The following is a 17,113-nucleotide window of genomic DNA, read 5'->3' on the forward strand; positions in this document are numbered from 1 at the left end:
CTCTCCCACTCACAGACATTTTTGCAATGGATGTAAGCTCATTATTTTATTATTAGTCATAAACCATGGGTAATTCACTTTTTAAATGGACTTTGTTACTTGCTGAAGTGCTGCATCAGCTACTCCTATGACTAAGTTTCCAGCCAGCACAACAAGGAGCTCTGGGTGTGACCCCACTGCAGGTCCGGGGGTGTTGCTCTATTCTACTGGGTGAATCCTCCTGTGGTCCAAAGGGTCTGAATGCCAGTCAAGGATTTTCCTGCACAAGAAGGCAGGTTGTGGTTACCATTCTCGCAAGGAAGTCACATTCTGTATTTTATAAGGCACATACGAAGTCTTATTCAATCTATGTGAATATTTAACAGCATGTAGTTTGATGGTTTCTACAGATGAAGCTTCCCCAAAATACATTTCCTCTCGGTTGTGATTTCACATCTGTGATCGATTGGTGATGTCTGCCAGACACCAGGGTGGGGGAGGGGTACAGTCACGTGGTTTGCCTTATAGATCTCACCCTATACCACACTACACGTGGGGGTTATCTACTCCCAGATGCTGCAGGTGAAAAAGCTGTGTCCCCTAGAGGACAGTGGGGTAACAGCACAGACAAGGTCAGGCTGTCTCCTGAGCGCCTTTCAGGAGCCTTGCAGATGGACAGACCTGAATTTGACTCCTGCCTCTCATTTCTCAGCTGTGTGGTGTTGGGCAAGTTACTGAAGTTTGCTCATCTGTAAAATGGGGAGGATAATGTTTATGTGGCAGAATTGTTGTGAGGGCTAAACTGTTCAATGAACCTATGCGATATTTCCCATGTCTGTGTTGCACAAAGGGGACCTGAGAACAGGCTCTTGTCCAACACCAGGAAATGAATTGTCCAGGGAGACACATGTGCTGTCAAATCAAGAGACTTTACTGGGAAGGGGAACCCGGGTGGAGCGCAGCAGGGTAAAGGAACCCAGGAGGATTGCTCTGCCACCTGGCTCACAGTCTCGGGTTTTATGGTGATGGGATTAGTTTCCAGGTTGTCTCTGGCCAATCACTCTGACTCAGGGTCCTTCCTGCTGGCTCACACATCACTCAGCCAAGATGGATTCCAGCAAGGAGGATTCTGGGAGATTGGTAGGACATGTGGCATCTCCTTTTGACCTTTCCTGAATTCTTCCGGTTGGTGGTGGCTTGTTAGTTCTGAGTTCCTTACCAGGACCTCCTGTTGTAAAATAACTCATGCAAATGGTTACTGTGGTGCCTGGCAAGGGTGTGCAGTTTCAGTCAGTATTTCCCCTATCACTGGAATCTGAGTTCCCATCCCCAAATCTCTGCCACAGTCTCCACCCATCCATCTACACACACACACACACACACAGCCCGCCCCCAGTAATTGGCTCTGCTTCCTGTGGACCCTACCCGCTGCAGTATAAGGCAAGGCAAGATAAGTAGTGATGAACGTGTAAATGGTTGGGTTCTAACTCCAGCTCTGTCTCTTACTATTCATGACCATAGGTCTCTTTTCCACTCGTCTCCCCAGATATATTGATACAATGGAGGTCATAAAAGTACCAACCCCACAAGGTTGTTATAAAGATTTGAAGAGTCAGTCCAAGTAAGTTAGTGAGGGTTCAATAAATATCAGCAATGTCTATATCATCAATTAGTCTACTGTGGGTCTTCAGGACTAGTAGTTCTTACTCACAGAGTCCTTGTGAGGACTGAAAGAGACACTGTTCTTCTAAGCACCTACGTGGGGTCTCCAGCTGGGAGGGGTCATTGCTGCTCAGTCTCTCTGCGGTGACTTTGACTTCTTCCTGGTGCCACCTCTCCTGCTTTGACCTTAGGGGCTGAGCTGTCACTAGGGCCGCGGGGACAGACGGCAGGGATGCCTCACTGCTTCTGTGCTGCCTACAAGGACCTGTTTCCCCTGAGACATCAGGGCTGCCTGTCACTGACTGATGGGTGGATTTGATTTTCGTATTTGATTTGATTTTAGTATTGTTTAAAAGGAGCACAACATAATCATTTGTGAACACACTTAAATCACTCGGTGGGATGAAATAAAAACATCAAACCAAAAATCACAGCCCAGAAAGCAGGCAGGCTCTGACTTCCCCCTCCATCTGGCTGGGACAGGGGAAGTTTGCTGTTGCAGTGGAAGGTGGGAGGTCATAGGAAGGACCAAGGGGGACCTCATGAGTCTCAGCCACCAAAGACTTAAGGCCCCAACCATCATAGATGGAATGGGGCTTCCCAGGTAAAGAATCCCCCTGCCAGTGCAAGAGATGCCCAGAGATGCAGGTTCAATCCCTGGGTCGGGAAGATCCCTTGGAGTAGGAAATGGCAACCCACTCCGGTATTCTTGCTGAAAAATTCCATGGACAGAGGAGCCTATTGGGCTACAGTTCAAGGGGCCGCTAAGAGTTGGACACGACTGAGCACACATGCATCGCCCCATAAGAGATGGAAGAGAGAAGCCCAGAGAGGTTGAGTGGCAGGCTCAAGGTCACACAGGAAAACCTGCCATCAGCCCAGGACTCAGATGAGATTCAATGCCGAGCCCACCTCAATGTAGGGCTCGTGGGGACCAACATGAAGGACCCTCTGCTCCAGCTGGATTGGAAGAGGGCAGCCCCGTGCACTTGTCCTCTGAACTGTGGCTGGGAGAAAGCAGGATGGTGCAGTTCATTCATTCATTCACTCATTCATTCATCCAATAAGTACCAAGCACCCACTATGTGCCAGGCCCTGTGTGAGAGGCCTGAGATCCAGTGAGGCAGGAAGAGATAAGACTGTGGCTGGAGAGGGGAGATGCCTATTAGGACAGGCACGTGGGACCAGCCACCTACTGACACCTTGAATGAAGGACTTTCATAAGCACTTCCCAAACCTAAGACTCAACAAAGTCAGGAAGTACTGCAAGCGAAGCTCTCCCCACCTACTGTCTCACTTTACCTTCAGGGAAGCCCTGCTCCTCACAGAACTTTAGCTCTGTTTTGCAGAGAAGGAAGCTGAGGCCCAGAGTAGTTAGGTGACTTCTCCCAGGGGTGATGGTGCCTTGTTCTTCCCTCTTGCCCCGAGCTGTGTGGGCTTGGGGAGCGGGAAGGGAACAGGTTTCAGGGATCTGGGAACATGCCTTCAGGTGGTGGCAGGAGGGGTCTATGGCAAACAGGAGCCCCTGGAGAGAGGTACCCCGTTCCACTCATCCCTCTAGCCCCAGCACCCAGCCTGGTACCTGGCATACTGTAGGAGTTAATGAAGAGCTTGTTCAACTGCACTGGACCACTGGGCTTTGGTGGTCAACAAAAACCCCTCTGAGCCTTTGTTAACAGCCCAAACTATACTCTGACGCCTCTTCCCTGCACCCCAAGGACAGCCCCCTCTGGCCGAGCACTTCTTCATCCACAGGAGTGAGCTGAACACTCCTGCCAACCATGTTCTCTGCAAAACAGCTCACAAAGGGGATCTTTCCCTTCACTCTCAAAGCGGTTGTTCCCAGAGTGACAGCTTCCTGCTGGCTCTGAGCCAGGATCCCTCTGGCCTCTTCTTGATCAGTTTCCCCAACACCCAAATGGAAGAAAATACATTCTGACCCAAATACTCAGACCCAATTGATCATCTGACAGCAGCCCACCCTCTGCCCACCCTTTATCTGGGTTTGTATCAAGTGAGACACAGAGGCTCAAAACCTGGAAGATTCTGGAGGCGTTTTAGCAGCTCTCTGGTCCATATACCTTGCTTTACGGAGCAGGAAAGTGATGCTCACATGTTACCATTCCTGCCTGAGGAACCACGTAAGTCACTGGAATTTCACTGGGTGTTCAAACTCTGCACTGTAAGCCTGGGCATTCCTGTGAGATGCTTGGGGGTCACTGCAAGGACCAGGAGACTGAGTATGAGACTCCAGGCTCCCCGTCCCCCACCTGCACCCACAGCAGCTCTCCTTTGCTTATTTATTATATTGGTGTTCATGTCATATTTGATTTGAAGGGAGGGAAAGTATTATGGCTTTTGAAAGTTAGGAGTTTTGCAGTCTGAAAGACCTGGAATCAATGTTATCTGTGACTGAGGGAAATGGGACATAACCTGACTGAGCCTCAGTTTCTTCATCTGTTTAATGAGGATAACAATATCAACCTTGCTGCTTGATGAGAAGATAAAATGAGAAAACTCAAAAGGGCCAACACAGAGTCTAACACATGGACTGCACCCGATAACGGGGTTTCACTTCTTCCTAGAAGCCCCAGCAATGCTCCTCTCACAGTGCTACCTGCTACATTTCATTTCTTGCACAATCACGAAGAAACGGTCAAAACCATAGCATGCTAGCTTCCCAGTTAATCAAACGTTGATAGAGATCCCAGAGAGACTTCAGAAGTAACAGAAAATAAATGTGCATCAAGAGTCGTCAGGGTGTGTTTCTGTGTTTCCGGTCATAGCACACCAGGGGTTTCTGTTGCCAGGTCACTGCACACAGTGAGACAGAGACCCAGAAAGGAGATAAGATGCCAACAGCATCTAGCATCTTCAGTTTATTCAGCATCTGTTATTCACCAGACACTCTTGGAGATGTTTCCTGTTACTACAGAACAAAGCAGAAAAAAATCTTAACATTTGGCTTTAGAATTCCACCCAGGGAGGAAAGTGCCTTTCCTTGAGACTCCATAGGAGAGGATGTTGCCATGTACCAAGATGTCAAAGGATGATGCAGCTCCTTAAGTATATGTGGGTTCTGCTTCTGGAAAGGATGGCAAAGCAGATGAGGAGAGAGAAAGCAGGAGGGAGAGAAGGAAGGGAAGGAGGAACATGGAAAGGGGCTGGGCTTAGGCAAGGAGAAGGGGCTTTGCTCTGATGTAGACCCTCCTCCAACTCTGACATCTTCCGTATAATCTAATGCCCTGGGTGAATGGGCTTTCATGAAAATAAATGAGGGGCTGAGTTTTGCATCCCATCCATATGATCCAGAACAGAGACCAGAAGACATCAGCCAAGGGTGACAGCTGACTTACGCATACCTTTTGTTCAAAACCCAGAGTGTCCCTCTGAAGTAGTTAATATCTCAGGGTGTTTCTCGTGCAGAAAGGGGAAGTCCCCCACTAAGCAAATGGCAGAGTCAGGATTCCAACCCAGCTGGGTCTGAGCACGTTCTCCTAAGATGGGTCCTCCCAGCAGACAGGGAACCAGGATCTCAGCCAGGTGGGCTAGCGAGGAAGAAGGAGAAGCCAGGCAGGTCAGAACAAAGACCCCAACCCAGCCCCAGGGAATTCCAGAGTTTAAAGGGATTGGGTCCAGGTGATCATTGTGGCCAGTGCCTAAATCAAAAGGCCAAGTGGCTGACACAACAAAAGAGTCAGATGGGTACCAGCTAAGCTCAGTGGGCATCTCTCCCTGTGTCCCTCCTCCTGTCTCTCTCCTCTGGTCTTTCCTACCCTTTCCAGTAGCAGGAGGAACATATTAATATACAGCCTCATCATTGTCCCAGCATCCTCCCTAAAGGAGCACCCTAGCCAAGGCCTTCGAGTGTGGGCTGCAGACACAAGGAAAAGGCCAAGGGAGCTTAGCAACTGGTGGCTCAGAAAACAATAAAGAATCTGCCTACAATGCAGGAGAGCCAGGTTCAATCCCTGGGGTGGGAAGATCCCCTGGAGAAGGAAATGGCAATCCACTCCAGTATTCTCGCCTGGAGGAACCCTTGGACAGAGGAGCCTCGGGGCTGCAGTCCATGGGTGTGCAAAAAGTCGGACGCGACTGAGCGACTGGCTGACTCCCTCCAGGCCTCTCTGACTGCGGGCAGCTAGGCTGGCTGCAGCGCCACCTGCTGGCACAGCTCGGCATCTGCGGGCAGGGAGAGGCTGGGGAAGCCAGCAGCTGAGGAACAGGACAGGCTCTCCCCGCACAGGGAGGGTGCAAACATCAGTTTCTCTCTATAAAATGAAAACGTCTGTGGAGAGAAGCCTCAAGACAGTGGAGCAATGAGAGGCAAGCACCAGGGTATTCTGTCGTAAAAGTTCTGAGATCTTGGCTTAGCTCATAAATATAAGCAATTGTGTAAAGCCACTGGTTCCATGGCACAGTGTTGGGGGGGGCGGGGATGGGGAAGCCAAGGATGGATGAGTTGTCAAGTAAAGGCAGAAACACTTTAAGACTCAATCCTGAGCATCTCTCTTCTATCCCTGAGCTGGCTCATCCACCCAACAGCTTGAAGATCCACCAGAGCCCTCCCCCCATTCACATCTCCCCCCCAGATCTCCGTCCCCAGCTTCAGACCCCTAGATCAGCTGCCTGAGGACCATCTTGACTTGGATGTCTGCATTAACAGGAGCCCATATCATAATAAACCCAACGCAAGATAACTTGAGCCAAAAAAGCATGGAGATTTGCTGGTTTGTAAAACCAGATTGTAAGGACAGCAGAGATGGAGCTGGTCTATTTGTTGAAGGAACGAACGGGCAGAAAAACATGAAGGCATTTGTTAGGGGGAAGAAGATAGGAACTAAGTCTCAGTGAGTACCGACGAGCTGCTGGGCATTTATCTCATTTAGACCGATGAGGAGGCTAAAAGCTGAGGCTGGAGAATGGGGGTTTCGTCACTTATTTACAGTCACAGAGCTAGCCCATGAAACAGTGGGATTCAAGGTTCTGTCTGACTTGTCCCACTGTCTCTAATTTTCAAATTAAAATTACAGATGTAGAAACAGACTCACAGACTTAGAGAATGATCTTATGGTTACCAGAGGGGAAGGGATAGTTGGGGAGTTTGGGATGGATATGTACACACTGCTATGTTTAAAATGATTAACCAACAGGTCTTAGGGTATAGCACAGGGAAATCTGTTCAATATTATGTGGCAACCAGCATAGGAGAGGAGTTTGAGGGAGAATGTATATGTACGGCTGAGTCCTTTTGCTGTGTACCTGAAATTTTCACAACGCTGTTGATCTGTTATATGCCAATACAAAATAAAAAGTTTAAAAATAAATAAAATAAAATTTAAAAATTTTAGATGTACAGTCTGTGGCTAGGCATAACGGCTTAAGAGATTTTTTAATCCCCAACTGTACCTGCAGTGCTTGAATCGCTGTCTTCCCATCCCAGCCAGGTAGCTGTATGGTTTTTGCTTGCACACCCTTCATGATGGGGAACTCACCCTCAAGAGAGTGACTTTATTATTGAATCATAAGAGTGCTTTAGAAAGTTGAGACAGAGTGTATCCTTCTTCAGCGTTAAAGAAGGGAAAGCATGGGCTGTGCCTACCACAGTGTCTGCAACATCAATCAATGTGGTCGCCCTCCCCACTTCCCTTAGTACAACTGTTCTTGTGTCTGTCTTTCCCTGGGGATTCCAGGAAACAAATCTAGTTCTTCTTCCCTGAGACAGCCCTTCAGATATTTGAAGACAGTGCTTCAGGGTCCCCCTGAGGCTTTGCTTAGCCAGGATAAACAGTCCAGCCCACTTTCAGACACCCGTTGGTAAGCAAGAGCTGATGCTATACACACTGCAATTTTCCAGCTGCTGTGCCGTGCGAGGCTTCAGAAAACCTGAGGGGACAAATGATAAACCAGCCCCCGCAGGGAAGCCGTGGTATCTGGATCATGCGTGCATGCGTACTCAGTCGTATCCGACTCTCTGCAATCTCATGGACTGTAGCCCGCCAGGCTCCTCTGTCCATGGAATTCTCCAGGAAAGACTACTGGAGTGGATTGCCATTTCCTACTCCAGGGGATCCTCCCAACCCAAGGATCGAACCTGAGTCTCTTTCATCTTCTAGACTGGCAAGAAGATTCTTGACTACTGGTGCCACCTGGAAGGCCCCAGGTCTGGACCATGACCTCCGAATAAAAAAAAAGGGGCGGGTAGTGACTGACCCTGAACAAACCATGGCCCATCCACAGAGCTTCACCCGCTACATTCTGGGTTCACCCACTGTGGGAAACCGTTTTAGAGGAAAAATAAATGAGTCTCTCCCAAAATGATTTTACATCATTTTAGACCCCCAGTCTTGCCAAAAGTCATTATGAATTCTTCCCAAATCCAGTTTGTGTGCTTATGGATCCAATAGTGAGCAATGTGTGGACCCAGTCCATACGAATCATACCCTATCAAACGTACTTGTCAGTCCTCCCAATTTACAGATGGGGAAGCTGAGGTCCCGAGGAGAGCAGTGACTTATCCAAAGTTATACAGGAAATCTGCAAAATCCTGGTCTGCTCATGAACTCCAAAGAAAGATGAGAGAGTAATGCAAACCTTCAGGGGAAAGGAAGAAGAAATGAGCTGTAGGAAAAAACAAAAGAGAAAAGCTCTGAAAGGCCCTCTCTGGAGTGTTTTTCTCTCTCGCGCGTCAATTTCCTATAGAGACACAGAGACGATGTTAATAGTATATATACAAGCAAGGTTGAAGTCAGAAAGTCCTAGGTCCACATGCCGACTCTGCCAGTGACTTTGTGCATGACCTTGGACAGGCTACTTAACCTTTGTTTTTATTTTTTCTTTTATTTATTTATTTGACCATGCCGTGCATCACGCGGGATCTTAGTTCCCCGGCCAGGAATCGAACCACACCTGCTGTAGTGGAAGCATGGAATGTTAACCACTGGAGTGCCAGGGAAGTCCCTATTAACCTTTCTTATACTCAGCTTCCTCCCAAATAAAATTATAACAGGACCATCTCCCTCAAAGGAATCCCGTAAGACTTAAAATAAAATACATAAAGAGATTTTTGTTCTCAGTTATGGTGGAGCAACTTATACAAGGCTAACTAACCCTCCTGAAACTAACGATTATAAACTCTGGCCAAAAGATTTCAAAAGTACTATTTGATGGGAGGGAGACTAAAAACAGGCAGGAGCTGGCATGTTTATACAGACCTTGAAGGAAGGGAACCACCCTAGATGAAATACACATTTATCAATATTTATCGGATCGCTCCTTGGAGGACACATCAACTTCTAAGGGAATATTATAGATACAGCTCAAGCAGAAAGCAGTCATCCTGGAGTTAAAAAAAATCTCAAGTCAGAGTTCAGGGTTGCCAGAAAAGCTAAAAAATGGGGAGAAAAACCTTAGAAAGGAGGGAGGGGTCCACAGAGCCCTCCAATTTTTATCCCACTTCTCTGCTGCGGAGAAATGCAAGACAACAAATTGTGGAAGTGGGAAGATGCGGCTGGGGTAAAAGACTTTGAGAAGATCAGCATTATAGGGAAGGTTATAAAAGGTAAGATAGGAGAACTGATTTTGGAGCCAGATGTTGAAGGCCTGGGAGGTCCCTGGAGTTTAGGCACTCACGCAGTAGCCGATCAGTTAATTGTTTTTTAATTGCGTAAGTGACGAAGGAGCCCCTGGGTGTGTTCCGGCTGAAGCTCCAGGGCTGACTGCTGGCCCTCCTTCCTGCCTTGCAGCTCACATACCTGCCCCCGCCGTGGGGCGAGTGCCGGTCCTCCGAGATGGGGCTCGACTTCTTTCCCGTTTACAGCATCACCGCCTGTAGGATCGACTGTGAGACCCGCTACATCGTGGAGAACTGTAACTGCCGCATGGTCCACATGCCAGGTCAGTGCCAGGGAGGGTGGCCACAGGGCGCCGGGGACTGCCGGCGGCCTTCCTTGCATTTCTCACCCGACGGGACGCTCTTCACCCACTCCACGAGGATGCCCAGGGACGCTGTTCTGGGAAGACAGTTATTTGATGTGCAGACATTTCGGGGGCAGATGGGAACACCCAGTCTGGCAACCACAGCAACATCCTGGTCTGCAGAGTGGACACAAGTTTGGAGAGCATTCCTCCCAGTGTCCAATATGTTTGCTAGTTGTCTGCTGTTTTTCCCTCCTAGAGCTAAGTGACCACATATCTGGATGCTTACAATTCTCCCATCCTGGTGTGGTACACATTCAGACATCCAGATGTTTCCTGCTTTCCTCCAGATATTTTCCCTTCTTGCATCCAAATGTCTAGCACTCTTTCAAGTCAGGCAAGAGTCCATCAGCCAGCAAATGGATGCGTGTGTCCTGACATTCCTGTTGTCAGACTAACAATGAGCGTAGCCATCACTAGAGGCAGTCGGCTTGTCACAGGCAGAAGGGGTTGGTGCCGACTGGGGCAGGAAGAGCCTGGTACTGCAGCGGAAGGAAGGACGACTGAGGCTACAATCAGTGGCCCTGGCTTCTAACTCAGCTCCCACCACATGACGGCTGTGTGACCTGGCACAAGTTACTAAATGTCTCTGTTCTTACCTCCATCATCTTTAAAACACAAATGTTTGCTGTTAGAAGGATAAAATTTAGCTAAGATATAAAAATGCTTTGTTGGGAATTCCCTGGCAGCCCAGTGGTTAGGATTCTGAGCTTCTGCTGCAAGGGGGGCCGGGCTTTGATCCCTGGTCAGGGAACCGAGATCCCACAGTGCAGCCAAAAAAAAAAAAAAAATGCTTTGTCAATTGCAAATGTCAGTGGTGATTGTGTTAAGACATGGGGAGAAGGAATTGAGAGTACTGGTGACTGAAGACCTACTATGTGCAGGGAACTTTACTATTATATTTCATGGCTATTGTTTCCTGATTATATCATAATCATAGTTAGTTTATCTAACCAAATCCTGACCTTGGACATTTAGCTCATTACCAATTGTTTTCTGTCATAACCAATGCTGAAATGAACATCCTTGGAGCTAAATTCTGAACAATTGCATTAGTAATCAGTAATTTCTCTAGTAATCTAAATTTAGGATTATCAATCTTTAAAATAGCCTCTGAGAAGCAGGCAAAAATAGAATGGAATAGAATACAAAACAAAAAGAGAAACATATCAGTTAAATTCTTATTATTAGAAAAGAGGAACCATTTCAGTTCTTCAGCTCTTGGGGAAAAAATAAGAGGGTATTGTGGTAGACTTTGACATCTGTTGCTGTTCAGTCACTAAGCTTTGTCTGACTTTTGGCGGCCCCATGGGCTGCAGCACACCAGGCCTCTCTTGTCCTTTACCGTCTCCCAGAGTTCACCCAAGTTCATGCCCATTGAATCAGTGATGCCATCAACCATCTCTTCCTCTGCCGTCCTCTTCTCCTCTTGCCTTCAACCTTTCCCAGCATCAGGGTCTTTTCCAATGAGTTGGCTTTGACTTTAGCACGTGGGAAAAGAAAAAAAAAAAAACAGTTCCTGGATTTCTACAGAGACCAGAGAGAATCGAGCACTGGTAAATGCTACCTGGGCATCCCTGTGACTCAGTGGTAAAGACTCTGCTGCCAATGCCAGAGATGTGGGTTCACTCCCTGGATCGGGAAGGTCACCTGGGAAGGTCACCTGGAGAGGCAATGGCAACCCACTCCAGTAGTCTTGCCTGGAGAATTCCATGGACAGAGGAGCCTGGTGGGCTACAGTCCATAGGGTCACAAGGAGTCAGACACGACTGAGAGACTAAACAACAAAAATGCTACCTGCCTGATGCTGAGACTGGGTCACCAGCCAGTGAGGTTTCCCCACGGAGCCGGAGCCCAAGCCAGCGGAGAGATTTTAATCAGTCCCCACATGACACTGTTACTGGCATCTCCATTATAACGTGGAGTGAAGGGCACACAAAGGGGAGACTGACCAAGGAGCCTTCACTCACAGCAGCCTGCTGTGATGGAAAGAGTCCTAGGCTTGTAAGTACACGGACCTGGCTTCCAAGCCCACCTCCATCACTGCAGGCCTGGGAAAACAGGGTAGTTAAACCTTAACTCTCTCACCAATCAAACAGACACAGTAGTTCCTATTTCCAAAGGTACCTAAGTGGGTTAAAGGGGATGATGCATGCCCAGAGCTTAGTAGGTACTTACCACTGCCTCCCCACTGTCAACACTTTGCTGTCACCTATATGAACCAGGCTGTCCGACCTGGGAGAAATTAGCTAGATGGTTCCCATTATCACAGAGAGGATCAGAGCCCAGTCTTCTGGTCCCCCACTACCCCTAGGGAGTCCTGATTGACAGCTGCCTTCTGACTGTCCACTGGTGAACTGCTACCCCTCCCAAGTACCCGGATGCAATCCCGTCCCCTGGCCCAAGGAGGGGAGGGGTTGCTGCCTGAATACCTCTCCCTGTCTTTCTTCTTTGCAGGGGATGCCCCTTTCTGTACCCCTGAGCAGCACAAGGAGTGTGCAGAGCCTGCCCTAGGTCAGTACCAGGGGCCCAATGGAATGATGGGGGTGGGGGCTGCGATTGAGACCTTGGAGACCTTCCAGGTGTGGGAGAGAGATGGGGGAAAAGGGGATGGGGAAGGGTGAGGGGGGAAGAGGCTAGACAGGGTGGCATCCCTGCAGGGACAGGAGAGGGAGATGCAGAGGAGGAAGGAGAGAAGGGTGAGGGAGGGAACTGATGCTAGTGATGAGGGTGGAAACCCAACTAAGGAGAGAAAGGAGGCAGAGAGGTGGGGATAGAGAAGCAGTGAGTTTGCGGGAAGCAAGGAGCACTGAGGAATGCAGAGGAGCGGGCAGAGATGGAGAGAGGATGGACAGTGGGCACCGGTGGGCGCCAAAGGAGCTTGGTGATACCTCCCAGCACACACCCTGGAGGTTATTCCCAAGCTGTCCTGTCCGCATTGCTCCCTTGAGCCAGGAGAGATGGGGTCAGGCAGAGGGGTGAGCCCCAGTGTGCATTCCTCAGGGACACAGGGGAGGCAGGAGCACCCCCCCACCCCTCCTCCTGGGTGTTTGCTGGTCCACCCCACCCCCCACCCCGGAACACCCCCCCACCCCGGAAAACTTCCGGTGAGGGGGATCACACCAACAAGCTGCAACCCCAGAGCGTGACCCACTCCACACGCCCGCCTCTCCGGGATCTGGGAAATGATTTACAGGCAAGACAAGCAGGGAATATTTAAATCATCCGGACTCAAGTTTGCTCAGCAGGGGTACTTGCTGGATCTAAGTGGAGCAGTTCTGGACTCACGTGTCCAGAGGCCTCAAGGAGGGCTGGCTGGAAAGAGGAGGGACCTCCGGTGGATGCAAAGACTCACTCTGTGTCCTCAACCAGCTGGCAGAGGAGGCGGGCACCAGCTATGAGGGAGCCCCCGAGGGAAGACCAGAGAGCCTAGGGATTCAGACGCAGTGGCCTCCCACTCTTCCCTGCGATGAACAGCACCCTCTGTAGATGAGATCTGATGCTGAGAGCAGAGAAGAAGGCCCTGGGATGGTCAGAGGTCCAGGACTCCCTTGGAGCCCATGCTTCCAAAGTGGTGCCCATACTTACAAAAGTTAACCCAACAATAAAGGAAGCAGAAGGAACACAGAACCAAGAGTAACAGAAAAAGGACTTCCCTGGGGGTCCAGTGGTGAAGAATCCGGCTGCTAATGTGGAGGACTCGGGTTCCATCCCTGGTCCACATGCCGAGGAGCAACTAAGCCCGTTTGCCCTAGAGCCTGTGTTCCCCAACAAGAGAAGCCACCCCAGTGAGAACCAGAGAGAAGCCCCTGCTCGCCGCAACTAAAGAAAAGCCCACATGGAGCAACAGAGACCCAGCAGAGCCAAAAATAATAAATAAAATCAAATTTAAAAACTCAACTGAAAGGGATGCAGAAATTATTCAGATAATAAAATTAGCTGACAAGTACATTAAAACAGTCATTTAAAAAAAATAACATAGAAAGAGTAGGTGCTTTTGCAACCGTTGATACGCTCATCAACCTCGAGCAAAAGCCCAGCTCCCCTTCTCCCCACAGCCGCCCACCCCTCATTCACCCAGAGGGTGCCTCCTCCCAGCTCACTTCTCTGCTGCAGGAACCCGGGAGCTGGCTACTCTGGGCCCAGAGGTCACAGTCCCCTGCACCCAACTCAGCCCTGCCTCCCTCTCCCCTGCAGGTCTGCTGGCAGAAAAGGACAGTAATTACTGTCTCTGCAGGACCCCCTGCAACCTGACCCGCTACAACAAAGAGCTCTCCATGGTGAAGATCCCCAGCAAGACATCAGCCAAGTACCTCGAGAAGAAATTTAACAAATCAGAAAAATATATCTCGTAAGCTAAGTGGACATGGTGGAGGCTGGTTGGGGGAGGAGGGACCAGGAAAATATGGGAAGGTGGGGGGACAGTCAAGGAAGAAGACAAAGGTAAGCAGTTAGTTCCATCTGGCAGATGTTAATTGAGTACCTGCTCTCAGCCAAGTTCTGTGCTCAGAGTATGAAGACAAAACGCATTAAGAGGCAGCGCCATCTTTCAGGAGCTTACAGACCAGTAGAGACAAATACAACACAGAGAGCTGTCCAGGCTGGTGCAGATAATAAGAGAGGTCGTTGGCCATACTTTGCAGAGGGGTGCTGTCAAGGAAAGTTTCAGAGATGTTTTTACACGATGCAGAGAAGTTTTCCAGGCAGATTTTGCATATTCTGTTCCCTCTGCCTAGAATGCTTTTCCTCTCACTCTTCACCCAACTGGTTCCTCGTTTCGCAGGGCTCCATTTAAATATCATCTCTTTGGACCAATAAATTGGGCCCCCTCCTGTCATTCTTCTCTCGAAACACTCAGGTGTATTCCTTTATAATACTCGCCACTGTGTGTAATTCAATATTCATGTGGCTGTTTCCTTCAATTACCTGCCTGCCCCTTGAGGGCACAAACCTTTCTTTTTTGTTCTCTGCTGTGGAGTGTCTGGCACGGAGTTGATGCTCAAAAAAATAATCTTTGAATAAAATAAATGAAAGGAAGACATAGGAGAAGAGGGTGTCACAAGAGTACAGCAAAAGGAAGCCAGGAGAGGTGGATGTGGGTCTTATAGGCTGAGCTGGGCGGGGATGGGAGTCAGGGAGTAGATTTGATTCCAAGAGGGTAGGGAGCCACAGAAGAGGTTCAGGCAGGCAAGTGATAGGCTCACATCTGCATTTTAGATGACGTGTTCTATGGTAGAACCTTCTAGAAATGTTCTATCTCCATGATGTCCTACGTGGTGACCACTGGCCACCTGTGACTATTGAGCATTTTAAAGGCAGCCTGGCTGATGGAGGCACGGGATGCTAATTCTGTGTTATGTGGGTTAGTTGAGAGGTTTTAGGAAGACCCAGTTAAGAGGATGGATGGGCAGACAGATGGGCGGAAGGGAGCCGGGTCAGAGGCAGTTGCCATAAACCAGGTGAGAGATGGCGGATGGCTCCTGGGTGAGCCCCGTGTGGAGAGGGCTTCTCTCGCTTGTTACCCACCCTCAGGTCTACACACCGGACCGCCACCCCACCCTAGTCCACATCAGCTCTTCTGGCCCCGAAGGCACATGATGGATTCAGGGTGTTAATTTCAACCCTCCTCCAGCCTCTCCCTCCCACACGGTCACCAGCTCTCATCCTGGGATGGTGTGTGCCCCTTGAGGGCAAGGGGCAGCAAGGCCATTCATGAGTAGCATCAAAGAATCAGGGTAACTGTATCGATAGGAGGGGCCAGGCCCCACAGCTGCAAACATTCTGCTGATGGTAATGGCTTCTCCCACCAAGATGTGTCTCATGAATACAACTGCCCCAAAGAGCAGAAGGGAACTGAGGTGCTTCTGCCAGAAAACCCCACAGCCAGATGTAGATTTGCTCCCTAAAAACCCTCCCTGGCTCCTGCAGCTAACCTGGTGATGCTGGGGTAGGGCCCCCACAGGAGAAGCTTGCCGTCAATCCCAGTAAGAACTGGGGGCCTTTCCAGGGTGGGCAGCGGAGGTAAGGTGGGGGCAGGCAAGCAAGCCTTGTTAAGTGAGTTCTGAGCTCACTTGCACATAAGGACCCAGGCAGACCCCCTGGGGCATAGAGACCTGGAGGCCTGGCAGGACTCCTGGAAAAGGGGACAGAGAGAGGGTGGGTGAGCGATAAGGGGCCAAGGGGAGAGCTGACATACCCCTCCAGGCCCGTGAAGAGCACTGGGCTGGGAGTCACGACTTCCCGGTTCAAGCCCCAGCTCTGTGACTAACCAGCTCTAACATGGAGCCCATTGTCTCACGTCCCCGGGCCTCTGTTTCCCTTTCTGTCCATGGGAAAATTGTATGACATGATCCCTGTGGGTCCTGATGATTCTCACCACAAGTGACACTGAACGTTTCCCCCACAGAGAAAACATCCTCGTTCTGGATATATTTTTTGAAGCTCTCAATTATGAGACCATCGAACAGAAGAAGGCATATGAAGTCGCTGCCTTACTTGGTAAGTCAGAGTGTCCGTTGCACAAATGTCCACATCTCATGGGGATGGACAGGGTCTCAAAGAGTTGGACACGACTGAAGCGACTTAGCACGCATGCGTGCATGCAGGGTAACATGGGGCTTCCCAGCTGGCTCAGACGGTAAAGAAAGGGCGTTTTGCCCATGATGCAGGAGATGCGAGTTCGATCCCTGGGTCGGGAAGGTCCCCTGGAGAAGGAAATGGCAACCCACTCCAGTATGCTGGCCTGGAAAATCCCATGGACAGAGGAGCCTGGTGGGCTACAGTCCACGGGGTCACAAAGAGTCGGTCACCACTGAGCAACTAAGTACACAAGAGGGTGGGAGGAAGGGGGGACGGGCAGGTGGGCAGCCAGATGGTGACTCTAAAAGAGTCCAGCCTTTTCATTCACTAATTGTTCCCTCTTCCCTTGCACTGCTCCTGCCCCAAAGTGGGAAGCAATCCATGCGGCAGTGTTAGGCCCAGTTCATTCCCTGGTCTAATCTCAGTTTCCCCATTGACACAATGAGGCAGGTGAGCCAGCCATTCTCTCAGGACCCTTCCAGCACTGCCCTCTCAGATTCCACAGTCTTCTGCCCCCTGATTGGAGTCAGAGCCCTGGGGCCGTGGCGGATAGGTGCAGCAGGGCTGAGCTATGGATGGTCCCAGGGAGCAGACACCACAAAGGTCCCACCCATGGAGGCCCCACCTGGAAAGCAATGTTGCCACGTTGAGAAGGCCAGTTGCCCCTGGACTGAGAGCTCTTTGTCAAAGCCTAAAGAAGGGCCACATAGTCCCAGAAATCTACAAACCTGACGGCCACCCTACCTTAGTTCACATCAGCTCCTCTGCCCGCGAAGGCACACGGTGGATGCCAGATGTTAATTTCAACCCTGCCCCAGCCCAGCTTAAATCTAACAAGATCCCTGAGGGTGCACAGTTAAAAGACCTACCCTGAACCCATCCCCCCAACTCCCACTCACCCTCAAGAAAGGATCCG

The 17,113-nt window shown here is 49.9% G+C and overlaps 1 protein-coding gene across 2 annotated transcripts in view; it reads left to right on the forward strand.

Annotated features, from left to right (window-relative positions):
- ASIC2 (acid sensing ion channel subunit 2) overlaps positions 1-17,113 on the forward strand; it is a 1,201,082-nt gene that overhangs the window by 1,175,270 nt on the left and 8,699 nt on the right. For both annotated transcript variants that reach the window (XM_061140983.1, XM_061140982.1), the window contains exons 4-7: positions 9,387-9,537; positions 12,076-12,132; positions 13,816-13,969; positions 16,025-16,116. In XM_061140983.1, coding sequence (XP_060996966.1) covers positions 9,387-9,537; positions 12,076-12,132; positions 13,816-13,969; positions 16,025-16,116 — 454 coding nt within the window. The remainder of the gene's footprint in view (positions 1-9,386; positions 9,538-12,075; positions 12,133-13,815; positions 13,970-16,024; positions 16,117-17,113) is intronic.

Source organism: Dama dama, chromosome 5 (assembly GCF_033118175.1).
Source record: "Dama dama isolate Ldn47 chromosome 5, ASM3311817v1, whole genome shotgun sequence".
Lineage (NCBI taxonomy): Eukaryota > Metazoa > Chordata > Mammalia > Artiodactyla > Cervidae > Dama > Dama dama.